The sequence below is a fragment of the Artemia franciscana genome, chromosome 18 (assembly GCF_032884065.1).
Source record: "Artemia franciscana chromosome 18, ASM3288406v1, whole genome shotgun sequence".
Classification (NCBI taxonomy): Eukaryota; Metazoa; Arthropoda; class Branchiopoda; order Anostraca; family Artemiidae; genus Artemia; species Artemia franciscana.
In genome coordinates, this window is record NC_088880.1 from 30092195 (window position 1) to 30107596 (window position 15402).

The 15402-nt window shown below is 35.7% G+C and overlaps 1 protein-coding gene across 1 annotated transcript in view; it reads left to right on the forward strand.

Annotated features, from left to right (window-relative positions):
* LOC136038426 (snake venom metalloproteinase BjussuMP-2-like) overlaps window positions 1-15402 on the forward strand; it is a 224819-nt gene that overhangs the window by 70734 nt on the left and 138683 nt on the right. The window contains exons 3-5 of the mRNA XM_065721499.1: window positions 7590-7640; window positions 11474-11622; window positions 12872-12910. Of these exons, the coding sequence (XP_065577571.1) occupies window positions 7590-7640; window positions 11474-11622; window positions 12872-12910 (239 nt within the window). The remainder of the gene's footprint in view (window positions 1-7589; window positions 7641-11473; window positions 11623-12871; window positions 12911-15402) is intronic.

Here is a 15402-nt window from a genome sequence, read left to right on the forward strand (position 1 = left end):
ATTTGATATTTAGAAGGATATCGTGTCTCAGATCTCTTATTTTAAATTCCGAACAGATCTTGTGACATTGGGGGGGGGGGAGTTGGGAGGGGGAAACCTGAAACTTGGAAAACACTTAGAGTGGAGGGATCGGGATGAAACTTGGTGGGAAAAATAAGCACAAGTCCTAGATACATGATTGACATAACCGGAACGGATCCGCTCTCTTTGGGGTAGTTGGGGGGAAGGTTAATTCTGAAAAATTAGAAAAACTGAGGTATTTTTAACTTACGAACGGGTGATCGGATCTCAATAAAATTTGATATTTAGAAGGATATCATGTCTTAGAGCTGTTATTTTAAATCCCTACCGGATCTGGTGACGTTGGAGGAATTTGGGAGGGGGAAACCTAAAACTTGGAAAAACTTAGAGTGGAGGGATTGGGATGAAACTTGGTGGGAAAAATAAGCACAAGTCCTAGATACATGATTGACATAATCGGAACGGATCCGCTCTCTTTGGGGTAGTTGGTGGGGGGGTTAATTCTTAAAAATTAGAAAAAATGAGGTATTTTTAACTTACGAACGGGTGATCGGATCTTAATGATATTTGATATTTAGAAGCTTATCGTGTCTCAGAGCTCTTATTTGAAATCCCGAACAGATCTGGTGACATTAGGGGGGAGTTGGGAGGGGGAAACCTAAAACTTGGAAAACACTTAGAGTGGAGGGATCGGGATGAAACTTGATGGGAAAAATAAGCACAAGTCCTAGAAACATGATTGACCGGAACGGAACGGATCCGCTCTCTTTGGGGCAGTTGGGGGGGAGGGTTAATTCTGAAAAACTAGAAAAAATGAGGTATTTTTAACTTACGAACGGGTTATCGGATCTCACTGAAATTTGATATTTAGAAGGATATCGTGTCTCAAAGCTCTTATTTTAAGTCCCGACAAGATCTGGTGACATTGGGGGGAGTTTGGGGTGGGGGAACCTAAAATCATGGAAAACGCTTAGATTGGAGGGATCGGGATGAAACTTGGTCTGAAAAATAAGCAGAAGTCTTAGATACGTGATTTACATAACTGGAACGGGTCCTCTCTATAGAGGGGGGTACTTCTGAAAAATTAGAAAAAAATGACGTATTTTTAACTTACGAAGGAGTGATCGGATCTTCATGAAAGTTCATATTTAGAAGGACCTCGTGACTCAGATCTCTTATTGTAAATCTCAACCGGATCCAGCTTAATTGGGGGGGGGGCAGTTGAGGTGAACCGGAAATCTTAGAAAATAATTAAAGCGGTGATATCAGGATGAAACTGGATGGGAAGAATAAAAACCTGTCTAAGACACGTGACTGACATAATCGGACCGGATCTGCTCTCTTTGGTGGAGGTTGGGAGGGGGGTAATTTTGAAAATTGAGGTATTTGTAACTTACGAAAGGGTGACCGGATCTTAATGAAATTTGATATTTAGAAGGGTTTTGCGCTTTGAAGCTCTAATTTTAAATTCCGACCAGATCCTTTGACATTGGGGGAGTTGGAGGGGGAAACCGGAATTCTTGGAAAATGTGAAAATTGGGGTATTTTTATTTTACGAATAGGCGATCGAATCTTATTGAAATTTGATATTTAGAAGTAATTTATGTCTCAGAGCTCTTATTTCAAATCCCGACCAGATATTTTGACATTGGGGGGAGTTGGAGGGGGAAATATTGGAAAACACTTGGAGTGGGGGAATCGGGATGAAGCTTGGTGGATGGAATAAGCAAATTTCCTTGATACGTGATTGACGGATCCGTACTAGATTCGCTCTCTTTGAGGGAGTTGGGGGGAGGGGTTCAGTGATTTGGCGAGTTTGGTGCTTATGGACGTGCTAGGACGGTGAAAATTGGTAGGCGTGTCAGGGAGCTGCAAAAATTGACTTGATAAAGTCGTTTTCTCAGATTAGACCATCTGGGGGGCTAAAGGGAGAGGAAAAATAAGAAAAAAATTAGGTGTTTGTGACATACGAGTGGGTGATCGGATCTGAATGAATTTTGATATTTAGAAGGACGTCGTGACTCAGAGCTCTTATTTTAAATCCTGACCGCCATTAAGCCTCTTATTTTCCTTTTAAATCAATCTATTGATTCATAGAATTTTGTTAGAGCTCATACCATATGATCTCTTGGCTCTTAGCTCTTCTTGCCTCGTCACAAGTGCCATATGAGCTCTTAGCTCTTGTTTTTTTATTTAATCATGTTCAGGAAACAACCGACAATAACTTTTTTAATTTCGAATCCATATTTCTGGGACCTCTTTAAATGTGAGTGTGCATTTTAAACTAAAGAGCCTAATCTTTAAGTTTGAATTGCAACCAATTTTATAGCAAGAGGAAACCCGGCTATTTTTCATCCGGAACATTTTAGAATTTACCTAGTAATACGTCAGCAAACTAATTTCTTTAAAAACGTAATGGAGGCAACTTTTGTGTCCAAGTTCTTGTATATAAAACGTAGAATTGTATCCTTAATTTCGTCTCCCTTTTGTTACTCCCGCCGAGAAATTCACCTTTACAGATCTGTTTCTAATCATCTTGCCCCACCAGAAGGGAACATGTTACTTAACACTTTCCCTCTTTAGATTTTCAAATCAATATTTCCTCTACTTAAGAAAAACATTGGCGCATGTCCGCTTTCACGGGAAGTCTCAACATCTTTTCAGTAAAGGGGGCCAGTTTCCATCCTTGTCAGGGGATATTTGAGAGCTCTATGTATCTTAGTAGGGTGCTTAAGATTGGTTACTATTAGTGATGAAAGCGAGGGATTAAAAAATGTGGATTCTTGTTCTTGTTGGTGCTATAGTGGTTGTTGGTACTGATGCTCTGTCCCCTATGTATAGAGGTTGGTATTTGAGTTTTTTTTTATAATTTGGCCATTGTTAACGGTAGGCTCTACAAAAAGTGTGGTTCAATTCCTGTTTAGGGCAATAATGATAGAAAGGTTGAGATGGCTAAGACGCTTTCAATGGATAATGGATGACAGTTTGCCAAAGATTGGCCTCTACGGCCAACCGTCTAGGGCTAAACGAAGAGCTTGTCGGCCTCGGTTAGGGTGGTAGGATGCTACGGGGAAAGATTGAAGGGGAATTGGGTGTTTAAATCAACCAAGTTTAACAAAACCCTTATATAATACAACCTTCATTTAAATTAATCCCTGTTTAGCTTAACTCAACCCAAGGGCTAAGAATAAGTTTGAACTAGCCCTGATTAGAGGTTCAAAGTTTGCTTCTCTGTTTGTCCGTAGTTTGTGACTTATATTACCCATTTGGGTAATCCCAGAACTTCTGGAATGGGTCTATTGCCGAAATCGTGGCCTGATAAAGTGATTTTTGGTTTTATTGTAAACTAAGAGCTTTTCAATGAGTGCTCGGGCAAGGAGTTGCCAAGGGGCATGTGATAGCTCTTATTTTATTACCCAGTTCCCTAAGCTCTTTTAGTTTGATTTTTGAAATTATGTAAAAGCATTTCATTTGAGTCGTTCCACATAAGATCAGCCAGGAAATGACACACCCTTTTATCGGGTTGGGGAATTTAACATTAATTCCGAAAACCTCGGATGGTTTCCCCTTTCAGACACCTACGATGTTCCAGTGGGCTGCTAGTGCATAAGAAAAGAAGAAAGAAAAAAAAATACACGTCCGGGTATCAAGCACTTTTACGTAGTTCCCAAGAATTTGTTTCGAAATTAATTTTTGTGATGAAATGAAAATAAATAGAATCATTAATGGCTCAGATTTGTGTTGGAAAGAATTTACCCCACTTGATAGTTTTTTCAAAACTCTTTTTTCCACTTTCAAAGATGAATAAGAATGGGAGCATTCAAAGAGGGGGGGACTTTGAATAGTTTAAGGGTTTTTGATCATGGAGACTTCAGTGGTCGACCTTTTACGGTTACAAGCCTTGTACACTTCAGGAAAGACACTAAAATCGCATAATGGTGCCAAAAGGTATTTTAAGATGGTATAGTCACGATGAAGATATAAAAAACGCGTAAATATAAAATTAGCTTTCAAATGACTTTAAACAACTCTCTACCATATTCTATTGCCTTATTAGCATTGGAGAAATAAAACAGAAAAAGGAAGAATTGTTAACGCTTCTTCCTGTTTCTAAGAAAGAACATAAATTGTTTCCAGTTGCAGGAGGACTCAGCTAAACTGAGTTGCACGAGATTCATTGCAACTCAGTTGCGCAATGGTTCAGTTCCATAGGGTCAGTTAAAAGAGGGTTCAGTTGCACAGTGATTGAGTTGCATGAGAGTTTAGTTCAACAGGACTGATGGGTTCAGTTGTGCATAGGGATTAAGTTGCCTGAGGGATCAGTTGAATGCACAAGGGGTTCATTTGTGCGAGGATTCAGTTGCACGAAGGTTCAGTTACACGAGGGTTGTGTAGTATCTCTTACCCGTTTAATTTGTTACGGAAAAGTTTGACGCTTACATTAGTGAGAACAGTTTTTGAAAAAATAAAATTGTTTGGACTTTAGTCAATTCAACCCTGAACCGTCTAATTCTCGTGAACTAAATTAGATTGTGCGATTTGCGTGTTAGATTTTGCGATTGTTTGTGTTAACGCTTTTTAGTCTTAGGCTGCATCTAAAAAAAATAATATAACCTACAAGAAACATGGAAGGGCAGTAATCTGTTGTTATTGTTTTCTTGTTGTGTTATTTCTTCAGGGTCGTATCCAGGATTTTCGAAGGGGGAGGGGGTACAACATTTTTCTTAAAAACCAGTCAAAAACGTTTTTGAATTTTCATTATGTTTTTACGTGTCGGACAAACACTTGCTGGGAGCGGGTTCAAAACCCTAACCCTTTTTCTGAATACGGCCTTGTATGCCTTCACATGTAACAGTACATATCTATATCAAATATGGTATACATATAATAATTGGATGAAAGAAAGATTGGTTGCTGTCTGGTATTTTTCCATTTATTTTTTAGATTAATTTATTGTTAAAGGTAATGCAACATTAAGGTAGTGTAAGTGATGCTGAATAAGGGGATTAGAACGCCGACAAGTGGGGAAGAGCCGGCAAGTGGGGAAAAAGTGGCCACTTTTTGCGGATAATTCTGTCAGAGTACGTGGTAGAGAAAATTCTGAACAGGAATATTGAAAAAAGAGAAAAGCTCCTGAGTAAAAGTAATAAATAATACTAGAATAAAAATTAATAATTAAAAGCAATACATAAATGAATGAACAGAGATAGAATCATCAAGAAACAAATAATTAGTCGGTTAAGAAATATAAAGTTCATGAGAATCCAGACCTATTTTTCTTGATCTTAAAGGCTATTAAAAAAGGAGAATAAATATTATAAGTTTATTCGGGGTGGGGGTTTGGGAAATAAGGAAACTAATACTTATTACTTTAGTTATGTCTAAGTTAAAACTAGCTTTAAGGGTCTCATGGATCATTTGGTATCCTTTACCATTTTATATACATGGATACACATTAGGCTATCTTAATTATTATTCGTAACAAAAAAATGTTTTAGTATCAGTTTCGTTATGAATTTATGTCTTAGCGAGCAAACGGAAAGTTGTCTTGAATAATTGTCAGCAAAATTATTTAACAATTCGGAAACTTTTTGAAGAAACCTGATAAATTTTGAGCAAGAATCCAAAAAAAGTGAAAGAATAAAACTTGAAAATATTAAAAATAACTGCGGAAAACCAAGATTTCCATGTTATTCCTTTTTTTGAAGTTCGAAATTTGTTTTTAGTCTTTTAATTTTTAAAAGATTAATTTTTTAATCTTTTAAATTTGTTTCAATCATCCAAAGCTCCAATATAAAATTTCTCCGAGTTATAGCATTTCTGCCGATTGTTAGAAATGAATCTTTGATAGTTAACAAATATGTTTCCGCGCACAAACAGAAAATTTTTATCAACAATTGCTACTAAAATTCTTGAACAATCTGAAACACTAATGGATAAGATCGATGATACATTTTGAGCACTAAAGTTAAAAAACAAAACTTCCAAATTTTAATGAATTACTATTCACGAGTTTTGTATTTTGCAGCTTCCATTGCATTTTTACCCTTTTTTATGTTTAGTTCGCTATGTGTTTTAAATCTTTGTTGAAATTCTAAGTTCCTGTTAGAAACTTGTCAACAGCTACTCTTCCACGAGCTAATAGAAAACTGTTGGGAACAGCTGAAAATAATTTTTTCAACAATTGGACGCGTCGTCGTAGATATTTAGTGCAATTTTCAAAGATTCGGTTGTATGTTGTTGTCTTTTTACTTTTATATGTTTACGTTTTGTTGAGGACGGTCCTTGGACATAGGGTTGAAATGTTCATTCGAATTAGAATTCCACTGTCTTACGATAAGAATTTCCTGTTCATCTGTTCATCTTGTTTTGGTGTTCGTTTGACCCCCCGGTCAATGTTCCTATTACCTGAACAATTGTTTAGGGTCATGAAAATATTGTTAATAGATGCATTTTGACTTTTGGAACATCTTTTCTCTCTTCCAAAACTACTGCAAACTCACCGCTATGGAGTTATTCCGGCCCAAAAATCCTGTATTTACACATATAGAAGTGTCATCGTTTCCGTTTTCGTTGATCGGATATTTGAAATCGTGAATCTGTAATAGTTTAGAAACGAATTTGGGCTGTATATTTGCACATCAGGGAGGTTTTGGTAAAGCATATTAAATAGGTAAACTAACCATTGCTACATTTAATATATGCTATGCTTTACCCCCCCCCCTAATGTGCAAATATACAATAACTCCATAACGGTGAGTTTGCGGTAATTTTGCAAGAGAGAAAAGATGTTCCAAAAGTCAAAATGCATCTATTAACAATAGTTGCATGACCCTAAACAATTGTTCAGGTAATTGACCAACTTGACTAACTTGACAAATTGACAAATTGACCAACTCACACCCCCAAAATGTTTGTCTGACTCGTAAAAAGTAACAAAATGAACATAAACAGATTTTATATGTGTTTTTTGGAGATTTTTGCCTCCCCTCAAAAAATCCTTTTTTGACCCCTCTTTCCTCGAAGAAAATCCTGGATATGACCCTACATGTAACAGTCAAGAAATTCTATGTTTGATAATTTTATTTTGTATTTGATACTCATTTAAGATTTTAAAACTGACCTAAACTTTGTTTACGTTCGAAGCTCCCATTTTAAATTTTACATCCACTTGAAACATTTTTCACATGTTGGTATAAAATTTTTTCCATAGTTTACAATTCTTTTTCCGCGATATAACTAAAGCTTTTTGGCGAAAATCAGGATGGCGGAAACAAGTCTGTTGCATACAAAAACTAGAATTGCACCCCCTTTTAATTTATATTTGCTGTATTAAATAACTTTAATCTTCCGTTTAGAGTATGAATTTCTACCCGTATCTGGTTTCATCTACACAAAACCATTAAAATAGAATTTTCTTTGCAAGATACTTCGAAATTTTTATTTCGTTTCTAGTCCTAACCCCTTTGTTCAAACTGATATCATAGCCTTCCAAAACTTCTTTCACCATTTGAGGTGATGAAACTGCTTCAGAAGTGGAAATTCAATATTTTCTTTTTGCTTTCCAGATGGTGAGTTTACTTATGATGAAACCTTTTGGAATGAAGATAATCCCGTGTGTAAGTAAAATAGTCACTATTTACCTTAGAGAGATACGCTCTTATTGTTCTTACTTTTTGTGCTTTCTAAGAACCAATCATTTTAAAGAGCCAATGCTTTGTGCTTTCTAAGAAATAATGAACGGAATTTTCCAGTGGAGAAATTATGATACAAAAGAAGCTCATTTTTGGCTATTATTTGTCATTTTTTCTTTCTTGGAGGGAATCAAATTCCTAAACTGCAGATACCCCCTATTTTGCAACCATTTATTGAAACTTTAGTTTAAGGAGTGATTGATTGAGAGGCGGGAGCCCCTCCCATGTCTAGAATTGTCTAGCTTTGTAGTGTCAGGCGAATACTCCTAAAAATACTCTTTCATTCTCAGAGTGTTGATCTTAAAAGTTGAAGAACAGCTTCAATAGCTGGGGTTTGATGTGGGGTACCCTCCTTGATTATAGGTGGAATGATACTAAGAATCAACTGAAATTAAATCCAAACAAACAATTATTCAAGTAAACGCTGGGCACGACATCAAAAATTATCATGATAGAAATTTTCCCTTACCTTACCTCAGAGCTTAGTTCCTCCAGGGCCAAGCATGGCACATAAGGTATCAATGAAGCCTCGCCAGACATGCTGGAGCGAAGCCTCTGGCGTGACTTCCTCCCACTGTGGTTGAAACGACAGCTCAGCACTCCACAGATCTCGGTCGTACAGTCATTGGAAGTTTTGTTTCGGTGGCCCTCTTTTTCGCCAACCCTTGGGTTGCAACTTGTAGACAGGATTCGGAAAACAATCTCCTGACATTTGGAGGACATGATCAAGGTAGGTCCATCTTCTCTGCTTCAGGATATCAGTGACTGGCGTTTGACCTGTCCGTCTGCAGACTACTATGTTCGTAAACCTGTCCTGCCACGAAATGTTAAGGATTCTACTGGGGCAGACATTTTCAAATGCTAGGATACATTTTCTAGTCTGGCATTCAGTTTCTAGCATTCACTTGCATAAAAGAGAATGGACATGATGTTGCTATTCAACAAACAGAGCTTTACACGCAAAGAGTATCTTTTGCTTCGCCATAAAAGCTTCAGTTTATTGAATACCGATGTTGCTTGCCTAATTCTCCTTTTCATCTCGTTGATTATTCTGCCATCATATTCTATCCAAATTCCTAGATATTTGAACTCCTCGAGTTGTTCGATCGCATTTCCGTTGTATTTAAGGATCAAAAGTGAGTTGGATGTGGCCATGCTCTTCGATTTACCAATGTTTACTATTAGTCCCACTTTCTCAGCCTTATCCGCAATGGTCTCAAGTAGTGGCTGAAAACGCTACTTCGCCTCTCTAGAAGTACTACGTCGTCCTTAAAATAAAAGTCTGTGAGTTGCTGATCCCGGACTTCTTTTTTACCTCAGGGAGAATCTTGAAGAATCGCATCTTCCCATATTTCGCTCTGACAGAATCTTCACTCTTTTCATAAATGGCCATTATTATGTGGACTTTAATAGGTACTCCATAAAATTTCAAAATCTTACATAAACATCTCGATCGATAAAGTCCGATGCTTTTACGAAACCATTGAAAAGCAGATTAAGCTTTGTATTCCATTCTGTAGACTCTCCCACCATAAGTCTGAGGATAAAAATACGGTTTGAACAGGATCTACCCTGCCGGAACCTATGTCGTTCTTTCCTTAGATGTGAGTCAGGAGCTGCTCTCGAACTATACAGTAGAATTGTGGCCAAAAGTTTACTTGGCACTGAAGTCAGGTTGATCCCCCTCCAATTGTCACAGTCAAGAGCATCTCTCTTCTTAAACTGTCTGACTAGAATACCCCTTGTCTAATCACGTGGGAAAATTTCCATGCTCAAAACGGCTGCTAGTATAGCAGTCCATGCGTTTGAACAGGCTTGAAGGGATGTTTTCAGTATCTCTGCAGTTAGCCCATCAAGCATAAGTCAATTTATAGTTAGCCCTCATTATGCACGCCCATTTTAAAGCTTTTTGACAGCGGCTTCTACCTCTACGGCGCTGGGAGGATCAGCTATTATGTCAATTTGTAAAAATAGGATGTCAGGAACAGTTTTTCGGTCGTGGGGTGGGCCACGATTAAGTATATTTTAAAAATGGGATGCCCATCATTCATCTACTTTCTTGGATCTGAAATTACGTTTCCGTTTTCACCATTAACGACTAATGAGCCGTTAATTTTTTTTTCAACTATCTCATTGATTAGTTGGTAAACCATCCTGGAGTCAACATTTTTGCATTCTCTTTGGCAAGTGCTGCTTTTTCTTCTCTCTGGTTTCGCATTTCTCTTCTTGTACTCCTTCTGACAGCTTTATCCTGCTCTTTGTAGCATAAATGCAGACAATCTTTATCTTCTGGCCTTGACGCATTCAGGATACCTATATTCGTTTCCTTGTGCCGTCCAATGAATATCCTGGTTTCGTTCGATATCTATTCCTCCTTTTCGCGCAGCTTACTGTCTGAGATACAGTCAGTCAGTTACTTACCCAAAACAATCTGAAAGTAATTATACTGGAAAGGATCTAGCAAATCCTCCTTCAGCCATTAGAGCACCCATGCTTCAGAACCAAAATTGACCACTGTCATCACTGTAGCTTCCAGTATTCTAATCTTGGTTTGCAGACTTATCTTCCTGTTCTTCCTTGGGCCCTAGCTATTCACTCTGGGCCTTAACTATTATACTTTTAAGATATTCACTACGCACACCGTTTTTATTAATAATACTACCTAGGTAAGTAAGCTGTCTACTTGATCCATTTTATTGTATGTAATACTGTATTTAAAAAAGCTTTTGAATATTTTTGTTTATTCACACTCAAGTTTTCTTTTCTTTAAATTTGACATCTGACAAAAATTTAAACTCCCTAACTGCATAGGGGGGCTTTTTTGTTGATTTTCCCCATCTTTCAAAACGCGTGTAGTTGTGTAAGTTTTCACTTTATCAGTTAGAAAGATTAAATTTTGTTTTTACTTTCCTTGTTACTTTTATCCATGTTACTAAGAAATTACAAAAACATAAAAAAAATTAAAATCAAGTAAAAAGATCAAATTTGACATCTGACAAAAATGGAAACTCCTTAACTGCATAGGGTGGCTTTTTTTGTTGATTTTCCCTATCTTCCAAGACGCGTGTAGTTGTGTAAGTTTTCACCTTAACAGTCCGAAAATTAAATTTTGTTTTCACTTTCCTTGTTACTTTAATCCATGTTACTACGAAATGGCAAAAAAAAATTAAAAAAATCAAGAGAAACTATGCCCTCCGCAAGCGCTTGATTTTCCAAGAAGTGACATCAATGATCTTGGCAATTTGCTTAAAAAGGCTTAAAATCATAATGAAACGATTTGATTTTGTTTTTTATAAAGTACAATGTTATTCAACTTTCTATAATCACGATGGCTTTTTGGAAACTCGTCCGCAATTATGTTGAGCACAAGGAGAAATAGGTAAATCAAAAGACATTACATGTAAACAAAAAAACAAAAAATGAAATGCAAGATAGTACCATTAAAGCGTGAAGCAACCATTAAAGTCTCATGAAAGAATGTTTGGTTTTTTTTTCCGTCCACTGACTGGTTTACACACTGGTTTACACAGGGCTTCCCATTCAAACAATTCAAAGGAATGATTATTCAAAATGACAGAAGGTCTAAAAAATTTCGCCTATTGCGGAATAGTATGATTTTGATCACCAAATGTAGGTTGTTAGTTAGTAGGTTGTTAATCCACTGGTTAATCCACTACTAACAACATTAGTAGGTTGTTAGTTGCTGGTGATCAGTGATTATTCTTCAAACAATCTTCCCTAATAGTTTATTTTTTTAGTGGAGGCTGAAAAATTGTTGAGAGAGCACAAGGAGAATCAAGAGCTTGTTAAACGAATTGGATCTTCCTACTATCAAATTATTTATCCTGTTCAGTACCGCCAGCAAGAAAAACTTGGTATCTCAACTAGGGAAATTGGAACTGCTAAGGTAAACCATTGGAATGAATAGGTAGTTAAAAAGACTTAATTAATTCTGGGGTAGTATCTAATACGCTCAGCATCAACAGCTAAGGTTTAAATTTGTACTTCGAGGAAACCAGTTTGAAGTTCAAGTGCTTTCTCGTCTTACAATTTTTTTTTTATTAGAAAGAATGATATCACATTTTTATTGGAAATCACCAGTACAACAGCTCTGAACACTTTCTTTGAACAAATTCTTAAAGAAAATTTGAATATATAAATTCATCAATAATAATAACAATCAGGTTAGACTCCAAAAAGGTCCCGTTCAGTTCCATAGTACTATCATTTAAATACTTTTTTTCTGTTGGGTATTTTATATTATTTCATTTTTGTTTCATGATTTTTTTTCTCTCTCTCTCCCTCTCTTTCTCCCTCCCTTCTCTCTAAAAGAAGAAAATTTTCCAGAAAGAATACACTAAATGTCATTTTCGCAATACTCTTGACGTTTCTGGGCAGTTGATGCTTTTAAAATATGAAAAGATTGTTCATCTTCCAGGTTGTTCCAAAAGATTGTTCCAGGGTTTTCTGGGGTTGATAGGTTTTCTAGGGCTGACCTTTTTTCTTGTATAGCATGCTTTAGCTACTATAATATAATTTTTAAATAATAATGCAATTACTACTATAATGAAGCAGTCAAAATATTACATGATATAATAATTCTGTATAACAAAATAATTGTAACTCTTAAAACAAAATTATAATATTCTTTATAATAAGACAATCATAAACTCTTAGAACATAACTATAACATTATTTATATTGAAATAATTATGAACCCATAGAGTCTAATTATAAAATTGAATAAAATGAAATGATTAACGAAATAACACTGTATAATTACCTTAGAATAATGCTGTTTAATTAACAGAAGACTGCTATTTTGACTGTATCAGATAAGATTTATTTTCAAAATTACGGTTGGCAAAACTCTCAGCAAAAAAAAAAGCGATAAGAAACGCTACAAAAGAAAAGAAAAAAAGACATGGCAAATTGGCAAAACATGGCAAAACGATAAGAGTTAACCTCATTTTGTCTATTACTTTACCGCGTTCTACTAATGCTATATAATAAGAGTATATTTAACTATACATTCTTTATTTACTAGTTTTATTTAATATTTAGTGTTTATTTGTCATTTATTTATTTAGTATATAGTTATTAGTTTTAGGTTTTTATGGTAAAAGAACTAACTTTAACCAGTTCTCTTCTTTTAGAGCCTAGACCGTTCAGATTATCGACATGGAAGAGCACAGGTTAGTTCAATTCAGTTCAGTTTATTAACATCAAAATAAATGAACAACAATAACTTTCTACCCCTACAAGGCTCCATGGCCCGTTACATAGGGGTGTAACGGGCCATGGCGTTATTCGGGGTGTAGCGGGCCATTACCGTTAATTCAGTGTGCAATCAAACTATACCCTTTCAGGGTATAGTTTGAGGTATAGTTGTATCTAAACTTCGTTATTTTTTCATAGAAAATTAGCTTTTTGTTCAGAAAGTAACTGACAGATGTCAAATGTTCAAGCTTTAAATAGCGACAAAGCCCGTTAACTGAAATATTATACCTACTAGGATAGGTATTGCGATGTGGAGTTAGACATTGGAAGCATGAAGTTCAAACTACGTGGTTTAGTAGTTTTAATAATTGTTTTAGTTTTAATATTTTTAATGGATGATCATAAAAATATCTTGATTACATTTTGGTAATCTATGGGTCTAAACTTCTGTTTTAGGCAATAAAATGGTGTAAAATGCCCTTTTGCTATTATCTTGGGCTATTTCTAATCTACTAATTTTTTACGATTTACCCTAGGAAAAATACAAACAAATAAACACATATCAGTAACCGTCAATCTCGAAAATAACTCCAAATGTTGCATTTCCCTGATAATTTGAAAGTTTAATTTTTATCTTGAATACTTCATTTGCGGGGGAAATTTTCCTCATTTTCTAAAATTAGGCTAATATCCTCAGCCTCATAATTTTTAAAGAGAAATTTTAATCTTGATCAGTTTTGTATTTAGAATAATTTTAAATAAAACAAATCTTTGGACGGTATTTTTCCCCGTCTCCCTCGGGAAACGGGGAAAAAATACCTCCTGCTGTAAAAAAATGCTCCTGCTGCATCATGGAAACTGTTTTTGTTGATCAAGAGTTTTGAAACAACTGAAAATGGTGAAACCGGAAGTTCTGCATAAAACAAAACATCGGAAATTTTAAAATCTTAAAATTTTTTAGAAATTTTAAGAAATTTTAAAGAATAAATATTTGATTATTCAAAGAACTTTAACGAATATATATTTTGTTATTCAAAGAAATTTTAAAGAATAAATTAAAATTTTAAAGAAAATTTTGCAGAAAATCTTAACTTACTTAGACTCAGGTCCTCCCTCGCCTGAGGGGACATAAGGCAGCAAACAGTGGTTCGCCACGACGACCTGTCCTGAGCCCTCAACCAAAGCTCCTCCATCGAAGACCTCGCCAACTTCGCCTCCTTCTCTAACATCCTGCCAATGGTCATTTTGGGTCTCCCTGACTTGCGGAGGCCAGGGGGTGTCCAACACCATATGTCATGAGGCAGCCTTCCATCACCCATTTGGACCATGTGCCCCCAATACATCCATAATCGCTTTATAATGACATGAAGGAGGGGGGGTATGATCTTAAAGAAATTTGAAATAATAAATATCAAACACTCAGATTCTGTATTATTTAGAACTCCTTCCACTTTTGACACTTCTTTAATTGTCAATTGGTTATAAGAGTTTTTTTATATAAGGCCATTATAATTAAAAGCTTGATTTTAATAAATTGCTTAATATAACTTATTAAAAGACTTTTCAATTCTTTGTTTAATGGTTCTCCCAAATTGTCTCTGATCAGTTTAGTAGTTCCACTTGTTGAAGGGTTGAAAAAGGCGAATTTTGAAGTAGTTTCTACTAAGGCAAAGAGTATTAGCACAATAAAAGTTTGAACAGTAAGAAAATTCAAACTCAGTAATCCAACTGTCTTTTCTTTTGTAAAAAATATCAGTTTTCCCTGCTCACAATGCTTTTAATTTAAATTGAAAAATCAATTTATGTCAAATTAAATTGAAACTTCCACTAGCAAAATGTACTAACAGCTTTCTTTGGTAAATTCAATTTTTTTGGTTCAATTCAACAGTTTTTCGGGTTGTCGGAGCATTCAGCTGATGAAAATATCGATTCATTCCAAACAGCTTGTTGATTAACACTTTTTTCAATATTTTTTGTTAGACGACAGAAAAAAAGCTTTTAATATTCCTTTTATCTGTTTGAATACTAACCTAATAGTAGTATCCCCTCCATCCATTTCAACAGACCCATAGCCACTACTCTTTTCTTCTTCACCGTAAATCACAAAGAAGTTTAATAACGACTCCGTCAAGACGCTGGTATTATTGATTATTTACACCTGTTTGTTACGTAATACTATAGGGAGTGTTTTTTCTTTGAGATTTCTTTGGTTGTTACGTAGTTGTTTACCTATGCAAATTTATTGAGGATAATATAATTTGTTCAAGACTTGTTTTGCTAGAGACCAGGGGCCGCTAGTCAAGCGGGGAAACCCCTGTTGTAACTGAGGATGACGCATTGCGCACCCCTGGGTGTTAATTAGTACTTTAAGAGATTTTTTTCTTCAAGGCGTTTTTTTTCTTCGAGATTTCTTTTTCTTCAAGATTTTAGTCTTCAAGGTGTTTTTTCTTCGCGATTCCCTTTTCAT